The 15,365-nt window shown below is 35.8% G+C and overlaps 1 protein-coding gene across 1 annotated transcript in view; it reads right to left on the bottom strand.

Annotated features, from left to right (window-relative positions):
- Positions 1–1,351: 1,351 nt before the first annotated feature.
- The window catches only part of LOC130894794 (uncharacterized), a 50,991-nt gene continuing 36,977 nt past the window's right edge, over positions 1,352–15,365 (bottom strand). The window contains exons 6-10 of the mRNA XM_057801778.1: positions 11,972–12,077; positions 11,760–11,919; positions 7,727–7,980; positions 6,268–6,387; positions 1,352–4,186 (exon numbers count right to left, since the gene is read on the bottom strand). Of these exons, the coding sequence (XP_057657761.1) occupies positions 4,063–4,186; positions 6,268–6,387; positions 7,727–7,980; positions 11,760–11,919; positions 11,972–12,077 (764 nt within the window). The 3' untranslated portion in view covers positions 1,352–4,062. The remainder of the gene's footprint in view (positions 4,187–6,267; positions 6,388–7,726; positions 7,981–11,759; positions 11,920–11,971; positions 12,078–15,365) is intronic.

Here is a 15,365-nt window from a genome sequence, read left to right as displayed (position 1 = left end):
CCAGTAGGCCCTCCTTTACAACAAAAGCTTGCGGTATATTCTCCCATTTTTAAATAGCGACATGTATGAGTTGTGATTAGAAACGGGGTGACTACGACTCCGATTCCTCTTTTTCAGTTAGTCCCAAAGATGTTTTATAGGATTCATAGGTGGCCACTCTGAGAAAAGGATATTAACATCGGTAGTCAATAGCCACGTGGGGACGAGCGTTGTCCTGCATGAATAAAAAATCAGGTCCAACAAACAGAGCAAAAGGCATATTTGGCATTTATAGATCTCGTACGAGCATCGAAGCATATTCCTCTCCAAAACATTTTGGAGCCACCACCAGAAGACACTCTAGAAATATTACAGCTGACCAACCTTCCTTGTCTTTGTCAGACGCGTTCACGTCCTTCTGGAAGTTAGAGGCTAACTCTAGTTTCATCGTAGAATAGAATATATTTAATTTCATCGTCGCTGTTAAATCTTTCACCCCTTAACTCGATCAGTGGTCATCAGGGGTCATATCAGTGCTATATGGTGGGTGTTTGATATCTGGAAGCCTTGTGGACACTTCGGTTGATTTGGCCGCGCCTTTTTTTGAAAAAACTGTTGACGCAACTGCTTTAGTAAGTCAGAGGATTATGTTGTGTCCACCGATGTATCTGATTACTTAAAGTCAATCAAAAAGATACACGCAGTTCCAAAAAATTCCAACCATTGCTTTTTTGGCGCTTTTAGTGATTTTTCCTTTCTATTGATACGAGCTCTCCTTTCAAAAGAAATATCTTTTGACATAGGATCATAGTAAAAAGCAATGTTTCATCATCTTGATTAGATTTCATTGTTTTGGACCTCGTGAAAAAGCTCTAAAAATCTAAATCAACTTGTTTTGGAAACGTCGGTTTGTACTGCAATTCCTTGTGTTTATAGCCGCTGATCATTCAATCACTTTAATGTTTTCTGGAGTATTCATCTACAGCTTGTACCAATTTTTAAGGAAAATGATATAAACAAATCAAAGTGAAGCAGTCTTCATTCTAGTTTTAGCGCATTTTCTATAACAAAATGCACCAACGAAAGAAATTTTGGGCTTTATTAAGAGAACATTAACCGTGTGACTTTTCCCATACAAAATTTTTCCTCTAATACAATTTTTTTTTTATATTTCGTGTTTTATTTTTCATTGAAACTTTCTTCTATTGCAATAATGGGATCGTGTTTAGGGTTGGAAGTCTAGCTCAATTCTTCTTTATGGGATTTAAGTCAGTCCCCCCTACGAATTAACATAATATCTGTTCGGGTTCCCATAGAAATTGCACTCCAGATCATACAGATCCCAATAATTCCAAGAAGAAGAAGAAAATTATAAATAATTATTTACATTTTATTTATCATCAGTTCTTAATTTTATAAATATCTACAATAAATTAGGAAAAATTTAAATTATTAAATATTTACAGGGTGTTTAAAAAATGACAATTCATCTTATTACAATCAATATTTTTTAAAATCTGTCCGGACGGGAAAAAAAACAAGACGAAACTTTTCATTTTGAGAACGAGTGTACGTTGTATATAGAGACTCTGTATCATCATTTTATGAAATTTTGAGTAATAATGAAGAGAAAAACTGCGATAATCAATGATAATGATGGACGAATTCCTCAAATTATATTAAAAGACACTCTAATTAAATATTAGAGGTTAAGGACATAGGAATTAAGTTTGCACGAGATTAAAGCTCAGTTTAATATCTACAGTCACCACTGCACCCCTGAAATAAAAGAACTATCAAAAATAGTAGGGCTACAAAACGTAAAGTTGATAAATACGAGTTATGCTTGACGATCTTAAATTTCTGTAGATTGTAGGCTTGTACTTCTCGAAATTAGTCCCGATAAATTTAAGTTCTGGGCTTCTGCAGGCCAACTCGATGATAAGTTCGAGTTGGCTTGACGATTTTGAACTTCTGTAGGTTGTAGGCTTGCACTTCTCGAAATTAGTCCCGATAAATTGAAGTTCTGGGCTTCTGCAGGCAAACTCGACCACGTCTGCCTGTCGAGTAGGTCGGATTGTCTTGAACAGCTCTGAAAAGCATATGCCGCGGTCGTATCGGTAAAACAGCGAACTTGAATAACGTTGACTTTTTCTGTTTCTTCATTTACTAATTTGATTTGAAAAAAAAAATTCAATCGAAGAAAACATATGTGGCAGTTCAAATGCACTTTATTTCGATGTGGCGGGAAATCTTCCAATTGCATTTAAGAATTTTCGTCTCTTCCCCCGATCTCTCTATTTAATCTATTCATTTCTTTTATGATCTTCCTGAGTAGCATCTGAAACTGGAATACTTAGAACCTAGAAATGTATTATGCTCAGTAGCTCGCTTTTTGTTCTCATATTTTGCAGTGTACGCATCATTTTTCTTGCAGTTTGCTCCAAATTATTCATCTCCAGATTTTTTTTTCCATTCTCTTGAGTCTCAGAATACCTTTTTTCATATTAGGCACTAAATAACTCAATGGTGTCTTTTCTGCAGTAACGATTCTTCATTACTACTAAAGTCTCAATTTGTTTTTTAATGTTTTCAATCCATCTTTGGATTATCTTGTTTGGGGGAGTCTCATGACCTGTTTTGTCAGTGCCTGGATAAACCCCAGTAATCTGTAGTAAACTTGTTTCCCAATGCTTTTTTTAGAGGACCTTTACTTATACAGACTGTTGACAGGAAGAAACTTCTGCAAACTCTTGTCTTTTGGCCTTGTTTGAGAAATAATATGCATAAGTAAAATATTTTTCTTTTCTCCCCTATTAGAATCAACTACTCAGCCACGTTTTTCCTTCGCACTTCAACCTACAGAAGTTCAAGATCCACAGACATCTCCACTCGAACCACTAGAGTGCAAAATGGTTCACTCTCTTTTATTTGCTTTTTACATAAAAAAATTATGTTATTACAAAGCTCTATGTATGCAAAATAAAAAAATCTACGAGGTTTATCCACAGAGTAAGTCTCGTTTCTAATTGTATCAGCGGCAACGCCGCGATCGCTATTTTGGGATCGTTCTTGCCAACGTGATCTTCGTTTTCTAAATGCTAAGTTGAACCAATTGTAATTCGTCGGAAAATCTACGAAGCTTACGTGTGATTCAATAACTAGAAGATATGTCAAACAGTTTACTGAAGGACGCGATCAAATAATCAATCGATTCATGGAGTTGTTACTGAAATATTGAAAAACAACACTAAAAACAACCTCATCTAAGTTGGAATTTCTGAAACCGTTGGTGATATCCATAATGAACACACTGTTCACCCTACCACTCATAATTACACTGTCTCACGCGCGTTTCGATAACTGTTATCGAAAGTTATCATCTTCAGAGACTGAAGGTTTACCTCCAAGCGCGTCAGACAGTGTAATTGTGAGTTTTGTTGTACTAAACAGTGTGTTTGGAACGTACCTAAGTTTAAACAAGATGGAGGCACACAAAATGTGTTTTTTCTCGCGATATACTGCAAACGTAACTAAAAAACTCCTACAGGTACTAGGCTGGAACGTGTTTGATCATTCGTACAGCCCGGAACTCGATACTAGCGATTTTCATCTCTTCTAACACTTTAACTATAATGACACGAGCTAAAAAAATATGTTATAACCACTTGGTTTAAAAGAGAAGCGGTAACCTCTTATAAAGACTGCATACAAAAAATTATACGGTGGTAGTTAGTTATTAAGATCATCTGCAGGGGTTTAGGCAGGCAGCAAACTTATAACCAAAGAAGATTCATTGATTCATGTAACCACCTAAATAACAACAATTTACTTATATTAATTTGAGCCTTGTCAGCGTCTGAAAACGCTGTTACTTAAAGGAAAGAACCTCTATGTGCAAATATGTTTCTCTTTGGTTACAACGTACTGGATAATGAATTGTCCATCTTGTTTACAATCCCTAATTGGATTTTAATTGTTACAAAGGTAGTACACACAATATTTTCAATAAAAAGTTTCACGTCTTGTTATTTTTCTAACGAAATGATTTTTGCTTCATTTTCATCTTCGTCGAAAAGTTCTTCAATTCGTATTACCAATAGCACGAATGATCCAATCAACAGTGTGTGCTACTCGATGATAAATTCCAGGTTGTCCCGATTGAGCGCACGAATAACCAGCCGATACGATACCGATGAGGAACCACCTGTAAATATAAAGTATGTTTGTTAAAGATGATATAACATAACCTCAAATATAGTGAAGAATAATGATAGGATTGGTTCTGAGATCCATATGAGTGCTGCTAATACGTTAATTAATTGAATTTTATCTAAGAATATCAGTTTTTAAAATTTTTTATTTGTCACGCCCTTTTATATATCGAAATAAATCAAAAATGGTTCAAAATTCTAACACTTAGAATCAAGAATATAAAGAAACGATTCGTGGACGACCCGTTACATACCTACATGTGAATTTAGCATCATGATATTGTCTATGAACCTTTTTAACCCCAATATACAACAATCGAGAAAGTTTCACACTATATTCGACCCATATTGTCAAATTAAGTTAAAAATATTAGACAACCGGTTGAGGAATGAGTTGAGTGGATGAAAGTAAATGAGAAACTCCATATTTATCTCTAATAACGGATATAAAATAGCCATAATGAAATAGAGATAATCTCACCCCTGGATGAACGTATAAATTATTGCCGGATCGAAAAGATCCGGTGATGACTGGCAGATATGGCATAATATACGGCCTTCAAAAAGCTCACAACGATAAAACCTTCTGGACTTTTGCTTCCGAACACGGACAATTTTTAGCTAATAACAAGTTGTTTTAAATATAGTGATACAAGTGAAGATAAACCCAAAAAACCGACGCCATGACCTTGCCTGCAGATGGAACGGTCTTTGTCTTCTTTGGACCTGGTTGTCCCTCTTCAGTGCATTGTTTTGATTGCTCTTTTGTTTCGAGTTTGAATTGACAGACCCACGTTTCATCCATGGTTATGAAACTGCCTTATTTCTGTGGAACGTTGCCAAACACTTGATGAAAACATCTCCACGACGCTGTTTTTTTTTCATAGTGAGCAAACGCGACACCCATCTTGCGCACAGCTTTCTTAAGTCCAAGTTTTCAGTTAATATGCAATGTACCGCATTTTTTGAAAAGCCTACTATGTTTGCTAGCTCGCAAACTTTATATCAACGATCATCCAGTAGATTTTCTTTAACATTTCTGTAGTCGTCATCTTATTTGGCCGACCACTGCGTTGCTGGTCTTCACAGGTCGTACGGTCTCGTCGAAACTCTGCTACCCAATATTTCACTGTTAATAACGAAGGACCAATCTCCCCCGGGGTAGAATTTAGTTCTCATTTTCTTAGTTGTAGTTAAAAATCCACTGAAAAAGTTCACTATTGATTATTTATATTATATTTTTCAAGCAACTACCTCCATCTCTAGGTCATCTCTAGGTACTGATGGGACCAGACTTCGATCCAATAGTACCTTTGATATACGTAAGGCAAAAAGACTATTATGTGAACATAGTTTTGGGCTTCCTTCAAAGAATTAACAAGCTAGCATAGAAAAAATATTTGTTTCACACAATTTTTTGATAGTACGATTTGTCGATTGATTGATTTCTTTATCTGCGCAAAATTTCTGTTCTATGAGATCTATGAACATTAATAAGTCGCTCGATAACAACCTCTTTGAGGCGTGCATCGTCCTCGGTCCTCAACTGTCAAATTTATACACGTATCTTTTCAAGGTTAGGATTAACTGAATACGTATGGATCTAATATTAATAGCGCCATCTATGCCATCCAAGATTCAGAACAGATCTGAAGAGTCCATATTTTCTCTTGTTGATCAGTGTTATAATGGTTGCCATACACATAAAGGTTTTTGAGCACTACATCAAAACGTCCTTATACATTTTATTAACATTCGGTTGATGTGATGTGCATGTAACCTCTCCGGCGAACCTTAACTTGTTTGGCCTACATTAGACAAATAATCGAAGCTAGTACCACATAATTTTCTTGTCAGACATGAAATATTTGTCTACACGATAAGTACCACAAATGACCCATAAAAACATACTCGAAAAGACATTTTTTATCATATTTTAGACAAAAACAATTTTTTATTGTGGGATAGAGGCCTATCAAAAGCAGGTTATAAAGTGTCTCGAACGAGAGACGTTTTTTTCCATAAGAACTGTCCATATGGGAGTATTATATATATGGCACTAACTATTAATTACCTGCCGGTTTTTTGAAGCATCAACGGACCACCAGAATCTCCTTGACAGCTGTCTCTACCGCCATTTTTATATCCGGCGCATAACATTTCGTCGTGGATCGTCACCGCTATACCTTTCGACCTATAAAAGAAAGATTTTTTACAGCAGCATCGGTGTATTTTCAAAAATTATTTAGGTCACTTTATACGAGTGTATACAAGGGCTATTCACAAAGTAAGATACTTTACCATGTACAGGAAAAACAGTAGTAGAAAGTTGGTTCTTTGGGAATTTTTTTTGGCAAGTGACTTGCAATGAATCAACTTGTTTGTTATAAGCATTCAGAAATATAAAAATGTGAATGTTTCATCTTGCATTAAAGAGGAAATCTACTCCGTAAGGTTCATATAAATATTAATAACTATTTTCAGTTACTACGTCACAAAGAAGGTAAATTTTTTGTATTGATCAATGACTCCACAATATATAATATTTTTTAGCAAAAAACATCGGTTTTTATAAATAATTTCAACAATTAGTTGGTTAATCACAATGCTGGGATATCTACCTTCCTTATTTTCTGCATAGCCCTCGTATATGTAAAAATTGTTTGGTATTCTTCAGAAAGAACTTCGTACTTGGTATTTTCAATGTTTTGAGAACGAAAAACTTTTAATGACTTTGTTTCTCATGGATTAACATCTTCTTTTTAACTCATATGAATAAATCTACGACTGGTTATCTATAGTTTTATGCTTTAATGTTTTCTGCCAAATTTAGATAACCACATTTAAATTCAAAGTATCAGGTATATAAAATCCACTAATGAATAGATTATGGAGACACTTGGTGATTTATTTTGTAATAGGGACATTTTTAAGCAAAATATGGAAGTTTCATTAAGTGGCCCTGAAATAACCAAAATTTCCTGCAGAACTAATATTGAAAAGGTTAACCGTATTGCAGGAATTGTCAAGGAAGGGAAAGTAATTGAATCCAAGGGATGAGAAGTGTATTTTTGGAAAGGAAATCACGTATCGATCATTTCTAGATTGGTAGGAATGGGGATTAAGTTCAAATCGACATAAACGATGTAACTGGGAATCGGCACTTCCTAAGAATGGATTCCTGGCAAGACTAGAGCCTTTTGAGAAGATGATGGCATAAGGTGCCTTGATAAAACAGACTAACAGTCCAGAGTATCGTCAGATCGACCATCCAGCTGAGTGTGAGTTAATCGCACTCCCAAGTACAAGTGGATATCGAAACTTCTCCCTTAAGGTAGAAATCATTTACTTGGGGTATCAGATGGTGAATGGAGACGATGTCCTTCACCTATCCGAGAATTGGTCCAGGAAATTTTGTTATTTGACGTGAGGAATTATATAATTGAACCTTCTACTGCCGTGGTATCTACTTATAAATGATGTATATAAAGGGCTATTATGGGGCCTTGTGGAATACCGAAATAATTAATTACCTGTGCCACCTTTCGCATTGTTTATTTTCAATAACTGGTACTTGTACGGCTTGTAAAGTTTGCGGCCTCAACCGTGATCCAGGACTAAGCGCTCCCCATCCGGCCGCCACACCGATCTCTCCCAAAAAATTTTCTCCTCTAGGCGGAAGACAAATCGGCGTGATGTGAGGTAGATTGTGAGCCGCTCTATCTAATAACAATACCGCCACGTCGAATCTGTCCGCTTGAGGTGTGAATTTGAATAATGGGTGTATCTGCAAATATGTATTGATTAAGAATTAAATAATTATTTGAAAATATCAATAAAATCATAAGTTTACTTTTAAGATCACCCTGTAGCTTGAAAACCAGACAATATTCGTCAAATTACTTCACACTGTAATTGCGAAGGAAAAACTCAGTAAGGAATTATATAGATGTTCAAATTAAAAAAAAATACGTATAGATATAGTTGTCTTACTAAAATCTCACCCTGTATGTTCAATTGAATCTATTTAACTTGTATCAGATTACCCAAAAAGGTTGAAGCTACAGATTTTAACCTCCCACTAACTTAACTATGAAATATACTTTTTTTAATTGTCATTTTCTTTCCCATATCTCCAATTTAGTTTCTGACATCTGATTCAAACCTCAGAATAATACAATGGTCCTTTGAAGTATTCTTGGAGACCTTCATGGATTTCAGGATGTGATCTAACCCTCCAAAACAGTTTGTTAATCTAAGAGATCAATTTTTATTCTTTTTCCTTCTTTAACAGTTGAGCTTTTTCCATTCCGGACCAATTTCCAAGTTCTATATTGACTTTTCTTTCCATCCATATTCAAGCGCATCGTTTATTTTGCTACTACCAGCTTTTTAGCTACTCTCTCCAATTCTTTGCTTGTCTTTACTGTTAATATACTCTAGGGACAAGGAATAATCAAGAAAACTTCAAAGATTCATAATAAAATTAGTATCTTGGTCCATTCTAAAACGCTCAAATGGAGTCGAGAAACGCATAAATTGATCCAGAGTAAAAAAACGCTCAAATAGATCCAGACGAAAAAAACGCTCAAATAGATCCAGACGAAAAACGCTCAAATAGATCCAGTCGAAGAAATCAAGATCAGAATTGAAATGTTTCGAAAGGCATTTGTCAAGTACTCCTCAATGTTTGTAAACTGAGATCTAAACCTCCAAACTTGGACTTGAAAGCTCAAATGATCAAAAAACTAGATAGAGCTCTATAGACGGATCCTAGAGAGACCCTGGACTGACATAACGACGAAATTCTAAGACTCATTGATCGCAAAAGAAAGCTGTTGACAATTATTAAGATGAGAAAAACATCTTTGCTAGGACACATCTCAAGCATCGACAAATACTGATTCAGAACATAATGCAGGGCAGAGTTTTACGCTACAACCAATGTAGGAGCCCCCAGACTTGAACGACGGGGATTAGCTTGGGCTAACGCTAGTAAACCCGGCATTGGCAAACCAATAATGGCCCAAGCCTAGTCTGATTGAACTCTACCAGCCTGACCTACGGTTGCAGACCAGTCTTGGGTTTATCTAGGTAACCAGGCCTAGTCCAGGTTTGCAAATCAAGCGAGGGACCATGTTATCATCCCAGAGTCCCACCAAGTCTGGGCAATAATGGCTTCCAAGCTAGGGCCAGAGCTGTACAAACTTGGTCCAATCTGGGCCTATACTGGGCCCATCGTAAAATCCTATATGGGGAAGGACAGAGACGCATTTAAAAACGTAGTCGACAAACTTCAATAAGAAGACAATATGAAAAGAAGAAGATATAATCATAATGTAATCAACGAATGAAAGCATCCAGGAAACGTAATGCAAAGACTACAAAACCAATAATTCCTTAGAAAATTGAAGGAAAGAAGGAGAAAAAACAAAAGGTACAGATGAAGTTAAACAGAGAAAACAAACCAGAGAAAATATTACAAACTGGTACAGATTAACACGAAACGTAGTATGGAGAGCAAATGAGAATAACGAGGAAATCATACAAAAATGGAATTGAAGGAAAAATGGAATATGTAGCATATAGAAACAAAATTCATTAACGAAAAATAGAGTTCTAATTTTGAGGATCTTTTAGCACTACAGAGACTTTTCACCAACATCGAAAGAGGAAACCTCTGAAAGAATTTAAAGATAAAATAACCATGAATCGTATAGAAAAAACGAATTGGATCAAATGTGATCAAATTAAAATCTTCTTCAATCTTTAGGCAAGATTAGTAACAATTCATGAATTGTAGATCCATCACTACAAGGATAGTCCCAGAAGTACAATCCATAGATCATATGTTCCAAGCTGAACTAGATTCTACTCTGAGTGAGACTGGGTGAGTTTCGACGAGACCGTACGACCTGCGAAGACCAGCAATACAGTGGTCGACCAAATGAGGTTACGACTCCACAAATGACGAAGAAAATCCACAAAGCGGTACTCGATGATCGTGGACTGAGAGTGTGCGCGAGATTTGAGACATTCAAAAAGTGCGGTAGATCGCTTATTAACTGAAAATTTGGTCAACAGAAAGCTGTGTGCAGCGTTTGCTGACAATGGAACAAAAACAACTTCGTGAAGATGTTTCCACCGAGTGTTTGGCATTGTTTCACAGAAATTTTGCACCGTTTCATAACCATCGATAGAACGTGGATGCATGGCTTCATACCCAAAAAGAAACAATTAAAACATTAGACTGAGCAGGGAGAATTGACTCCAAAGAATGCAGAGACCGTTCTAAGCAAGGTCATGGCGTCGGTTTTTTGGGCTGCGCGTGGGATAATTCTCATTAACTATTTTGAAAAAGGAAAAACTATCAACGGCGGGTATTATACCAACTTATTGCAACATTTTAGTGAAGAAATCAAGTAAAATTGACCGCATTTGGCTAAGAAGAAAGTGTTGTTTCATCATCAAGACAATGCACCAGCTCAAACATCTGCTATCGCAATGTCCAAAATTGATGAATTAAAGTTTTAATTGCTACCTCATCCATCCTATTCGCCAGATTTAGCCTCTTCAGATATTTTCTGTTTTCAGACTCAAAAAAAGATTCGGTGATCAAAGATTTTGTTGATGTCGGCAATTAATGACTATTTTTAGGAACTTCGCGATTCTTATTACAAAAAGAACTTATTGAACATCGCTAGGAAAAGTGTATGGAGCTAAAAGGAGATAAATATATTTTTTTTCAAAGTTTTTATCTTCTTTGTTGGGACAGGTACATCTAAGACCATCCTCTTATGATATAGAGACCAAAATTCATAGTAGAGATTCACCAACTTCAGAGATGAAATCTTCAATATCATGTTAACCATATTTTAGAATACTGAAGGATTAATATTCGTAGATGATATAAAAAATGTCCTTTTACGTCAAAATTACTAAAAATGAAATTCACGGAAACCCAGTCATAGGTTTGCAATAGCAATTGCTCAGACTGTTTTGTTATTTCTTGTCAAATCATTACACAATCATTAATAAAAAGCAAAAAACAAATTGATAAATCTGTATAGAATTCCGTGAATGGATTTATAGATATTCTAAATATCAAAAACAAATTGATAATAATCAAAAAAACAAAAAAAAATTTCATACAATACAGAATTAAAACGTACTAGCACGTAGAATCGGTAAAGTAAAAAATACAACAATAATATGCAAGAAAATAAGGGTGCACCAAAAAAATAGTATGAAAGGAGCTAAAAGGTCCTCGATTTAAAACGTTTAAATCAATTATTCATACCGATCTGTATATATTCATTCAATTAATTACGTTCTCCACTTTCCAAACTGATTATGATCAATCACTTTCATTTTCAAGTGAGGCGCTTCGTTACGAAATTGATTACATTGTATTATGGACAAGAATACATTATATAGATAGAAATTTCGCACCTACTGAATTATAATGAACATCTCATTAGTTTATTTTCGTTATTTACTTCGTTTTATAATCGATTTTTCATGCATAAAATAAAATAAAATGAAAACAAACATTAACATTCGAACCTGTATATTTGATACACCAAACGTGTAAGCTGGTAACGATTCGACAGCTGAGTTAATGACGTAATCTCCTAGAGTGACATGCACTTGTTTTGGAATAGCCCTTGCAACGCAATGTCCCGCTGTAACCACATGACGTCTGCTCACCAAAGAACCGCCACATCTGAAAATAATTTAGTAAACAAAAGTCCGTTTTTCTTCTATTGGATCGTTACCTTGAAGATCCTATTCTAATATAAGCTTGCCATGGGAAGGTTCCGAAACCAGCTTCTTCTCCACCAACAATTCGTCTTTGGGCTTGCGGCAATGATATCCCACAACCTGGAATAGAATCTTATATTAGACTTTCAAAGAGTTAGGTCATAATGGATTATCTCGTTAGTTACAGGCTCGAAAATACTAAATTATAACTCTGGAATTATAAAGTTTTATGATGATTTAAAAAGAGCAATTGGTTTTACTATTAACCCCGGTAATGAGACGCATCTAGATCAACCTCATATGCTTTTTTACCAATTACAACCTTTTCATGTTATGGTTTTGTCCTTTTGAAGATATTATTACAAAAAACCATCACCAGCAGTTATCCAGCCGATGAAACTGTCCTTGTCTGTTTCGAAACAAGTTCGCCCCTTTGCAAATTACTGTCTTGACTCTTTTCTTGTTTCAGGAGTGTTGTGGTGGATTCAGGTTTCATCTGCAGTTATAAATCGACTCATTTGTCCCAAACTGCGTCAATAGAGCATGGAAAATGTTCATTCGCCTGCGCTTTTGGTGGAAAATGAACAAAACTGAGACCACAAAGTTATGTCAAATTTTGTGATCCCAGTAGTACCTGGCGCAACAAAGGAAACATGAAAATTCTGGAAAAAAATATATTTTATATCCAATATGACCTCCTTTTAGCCCCATACCCTTTTTCCAACGGTGTTCAATAAGCTCTTGTTGGTTCCGAAACGCTTCCGTCCCAAATGTTTCTCTAAATCAGAGTAGACACAGAAATCACTGGAACCGAGGTCCTTAAAAATTTCGTAAACATCTCGATAAGGTTTCGAATCGTTATCCTTTCAGCGGTACTTTCTTAAGAATCATCAAGCTCCAATTAATGTCGATATTCCCTCTTCATTATTTTAAAATCATTGACCGCCGAGTCGTTTTTTCAAGTCAGGGAACAGAAAATAATCTGATGGGGCTAAATTTGGCGAATAGGTAGCAATTCAAACTTTATATCATCAATTTTGGTCATTGCAATCACGGATGTGTGAGCTGGTGCATTATCACTTACTTCTTAGCTAAATGCGGCCGTTTTTGCTTGATTTCATCCCTGAAATATTGTAATAAGTTCGCATAATAATCGCCGTTAATAGTTTTCCCTTTTTTAAGATAGTCAATGCAAATTATTCCACGAGCATTCGAAAAAACCGACGCCTGCAGATGAAACGGTATTTGTCGTTTTCGAACCTAGTCCTCCCTCTTCAGTCCATTTTTTTTATTGTTCTTTTGTTTCGGACTAGAAATGATGTATCCATGGTTATGAAACGGCTTTATTTCTGTGAAACATTGGCAAAGCTTTCTCATGTCCAAATTTTCAGTTAATAAACGATGTACCTCATTTTTTGAAATGTCTACTAGTTCGCGCACTTCCAGGCGACGATCATCCGGTCTATAGATTCTGTACTGTATAGACTTTTCAAGCAACTACCTCCAAATCTAGGTCAGGCAAGGTACTTTTGGTACCATCTTTTTTTCCTGTTCAGTATGCAACTTATAAGAACTATACTGAACTAGAAGATGAAGACTATTCACCAGACATTTAACCAAATTCTCGCCGCCATCTCGAGGTGAATATCGAGGTCATCTAAATCTAGTGATAACACTCAACAGTAAAAAGCCCTTCGAGTTAGTGTGAGTTAAAACGTCAATTTAGTGTGGATTAAGCCAGCAGCAATGTGTGGATCAACTCGCTTTGACTTTTGATGATGAAGCGCCATCTCGAGTCATCGCGTTTTGCTGGTTTTCCCAATTCACTCTTGGTCGCACTTCGCCACAATATGATTTTCGTAAAAATCGTCCAAAATCGGTTTTTGTGCCTGGAAACATCGTGCTCGATTAAAAAATGGAATCGTGGTACTTCTAAAAAAAATCCTGAATGGTACATCAGCATTTGTTCACCAGAAGTTTTAGAAAAAATCAGGGAAACTGATAACAGGAGACAAATCATCCTCCACCACGATAATGCGAGCTCTCACAAATCAGTTCGAGCTGAAACGTTTTTGAACTGTCAAAACGTCGAATTGATGGGTCAGTTCTTATTTGGTGCCAAATGATTGTTTCTTATTCCTGTAGATCAAAAATAAATTACTCTTGGAGAAGTGGTTGATACTTTTGGAGGTACCTCAATCGGAATGGAAAAAAATGCTTCGACAAATGGTTCAAACGCATCCAAAAGTATATTTATCTCGATGGAAAATATTTTGAAGCAAATTATATCAAAACTAGAGATGAGATTTTTTTTAAATATTTTAAGAATCCTTTTGTTAAACTTTATTACGTCACGCCTCTGTAAATTTAACAACTATTAAATAAAAAGCGATTGTCGGATAGCAGTCATCTGATATATTACGACGTACATTGAATTCTATTATGTGAAAGTGAAATTTCACTTTCTGAATTGTTACTAAAGCTATTTTTGAGAAGGTGAAATCAAGATTTAATTTATTTGTTTTGACCAATAAACCACCACGATCTAAATCGTTCTCAAACCCAACATTTATTTAGAACTCACGTTAAACTGAAAAATCAGCAAAAAAATAGTTTCCAGAATACGCGCAGGACCGAGAAACCATTTTTCCAAATACCAAAATCCATAAGGACTGAAATAAATTGAAGAAGTTTCGAAAAAAGGATTTAACGAGCTTGGAGGTCTCAGAACTGTAATAAATTACCACATAGTTAGAACTTCATAACTCCGGAAATTCGAGGATTGCCACGTTTTGAGATATGGCAACACTGAATATGTCAAAACTGACATTGCCATCATAAAGCTTGACTTTGACTTTTGGTAATGAAGCACTTGGTTGTAATTTACTACAAGATGTACTCGTATTTTGGGAAGGTCGCCCAAAATCGCCTGTTGGGCCAGAAAACATCTATGCTGTGCATAAACTGATATCCCAAGATGGTCACGTGACATACAGCCACCGTCATAATGAATTAAATCATCTGTTTATCTTACTTATCATAAAGAAATGAACGTGGTACCCGGATGGACCTAACCACTTTTTGGAATACCATAAAATATATTATGGGCCAGTTTTGATATCGAATAGACTATTTACATCACGACTACATCAAGATTCAGTCATTGTCTGTCGCACGTTTCGATAACCAAGTAATCGTCTTCAGAGACTGTTTAACTGTTTTATGCTCATTCTCTGAAGATGGTAACTTCGTTATAGAAACGTGATTGCTAGTTTAAACAGTATGTTCAATATGAATATCCCCAACGGTTCAAGAATTTTTTTATTAAGGTCTGAACACACTTGTCATATCCAATCCGATTCCGGTCTCCGGTTCCAAAGAACAGATCGGTGCGGGATCGGATGTTCT

The sequence above is a fragment of the Diorhabda carinulata genome, chromosome 6 (assembly GCF_026250575.1).
Source record: "Diorhabda carinulata isolate Delta chromosome 6, icDioCari1.1, whole genome shotgun sequence".
In the NCBI taxonomy this organism is placed as follows: Eukaryota; Metazoa; Arthropoda; class Insecta; order Coleoptera; family Chrysomelidae; genus Diorhabda; species Diorhabda carinulata.
The sequence above is the reverse complement of the archived record's forward strand: the minus strand, read 5'-3'. Positions and strand labels throughout refer to the sequence as shown.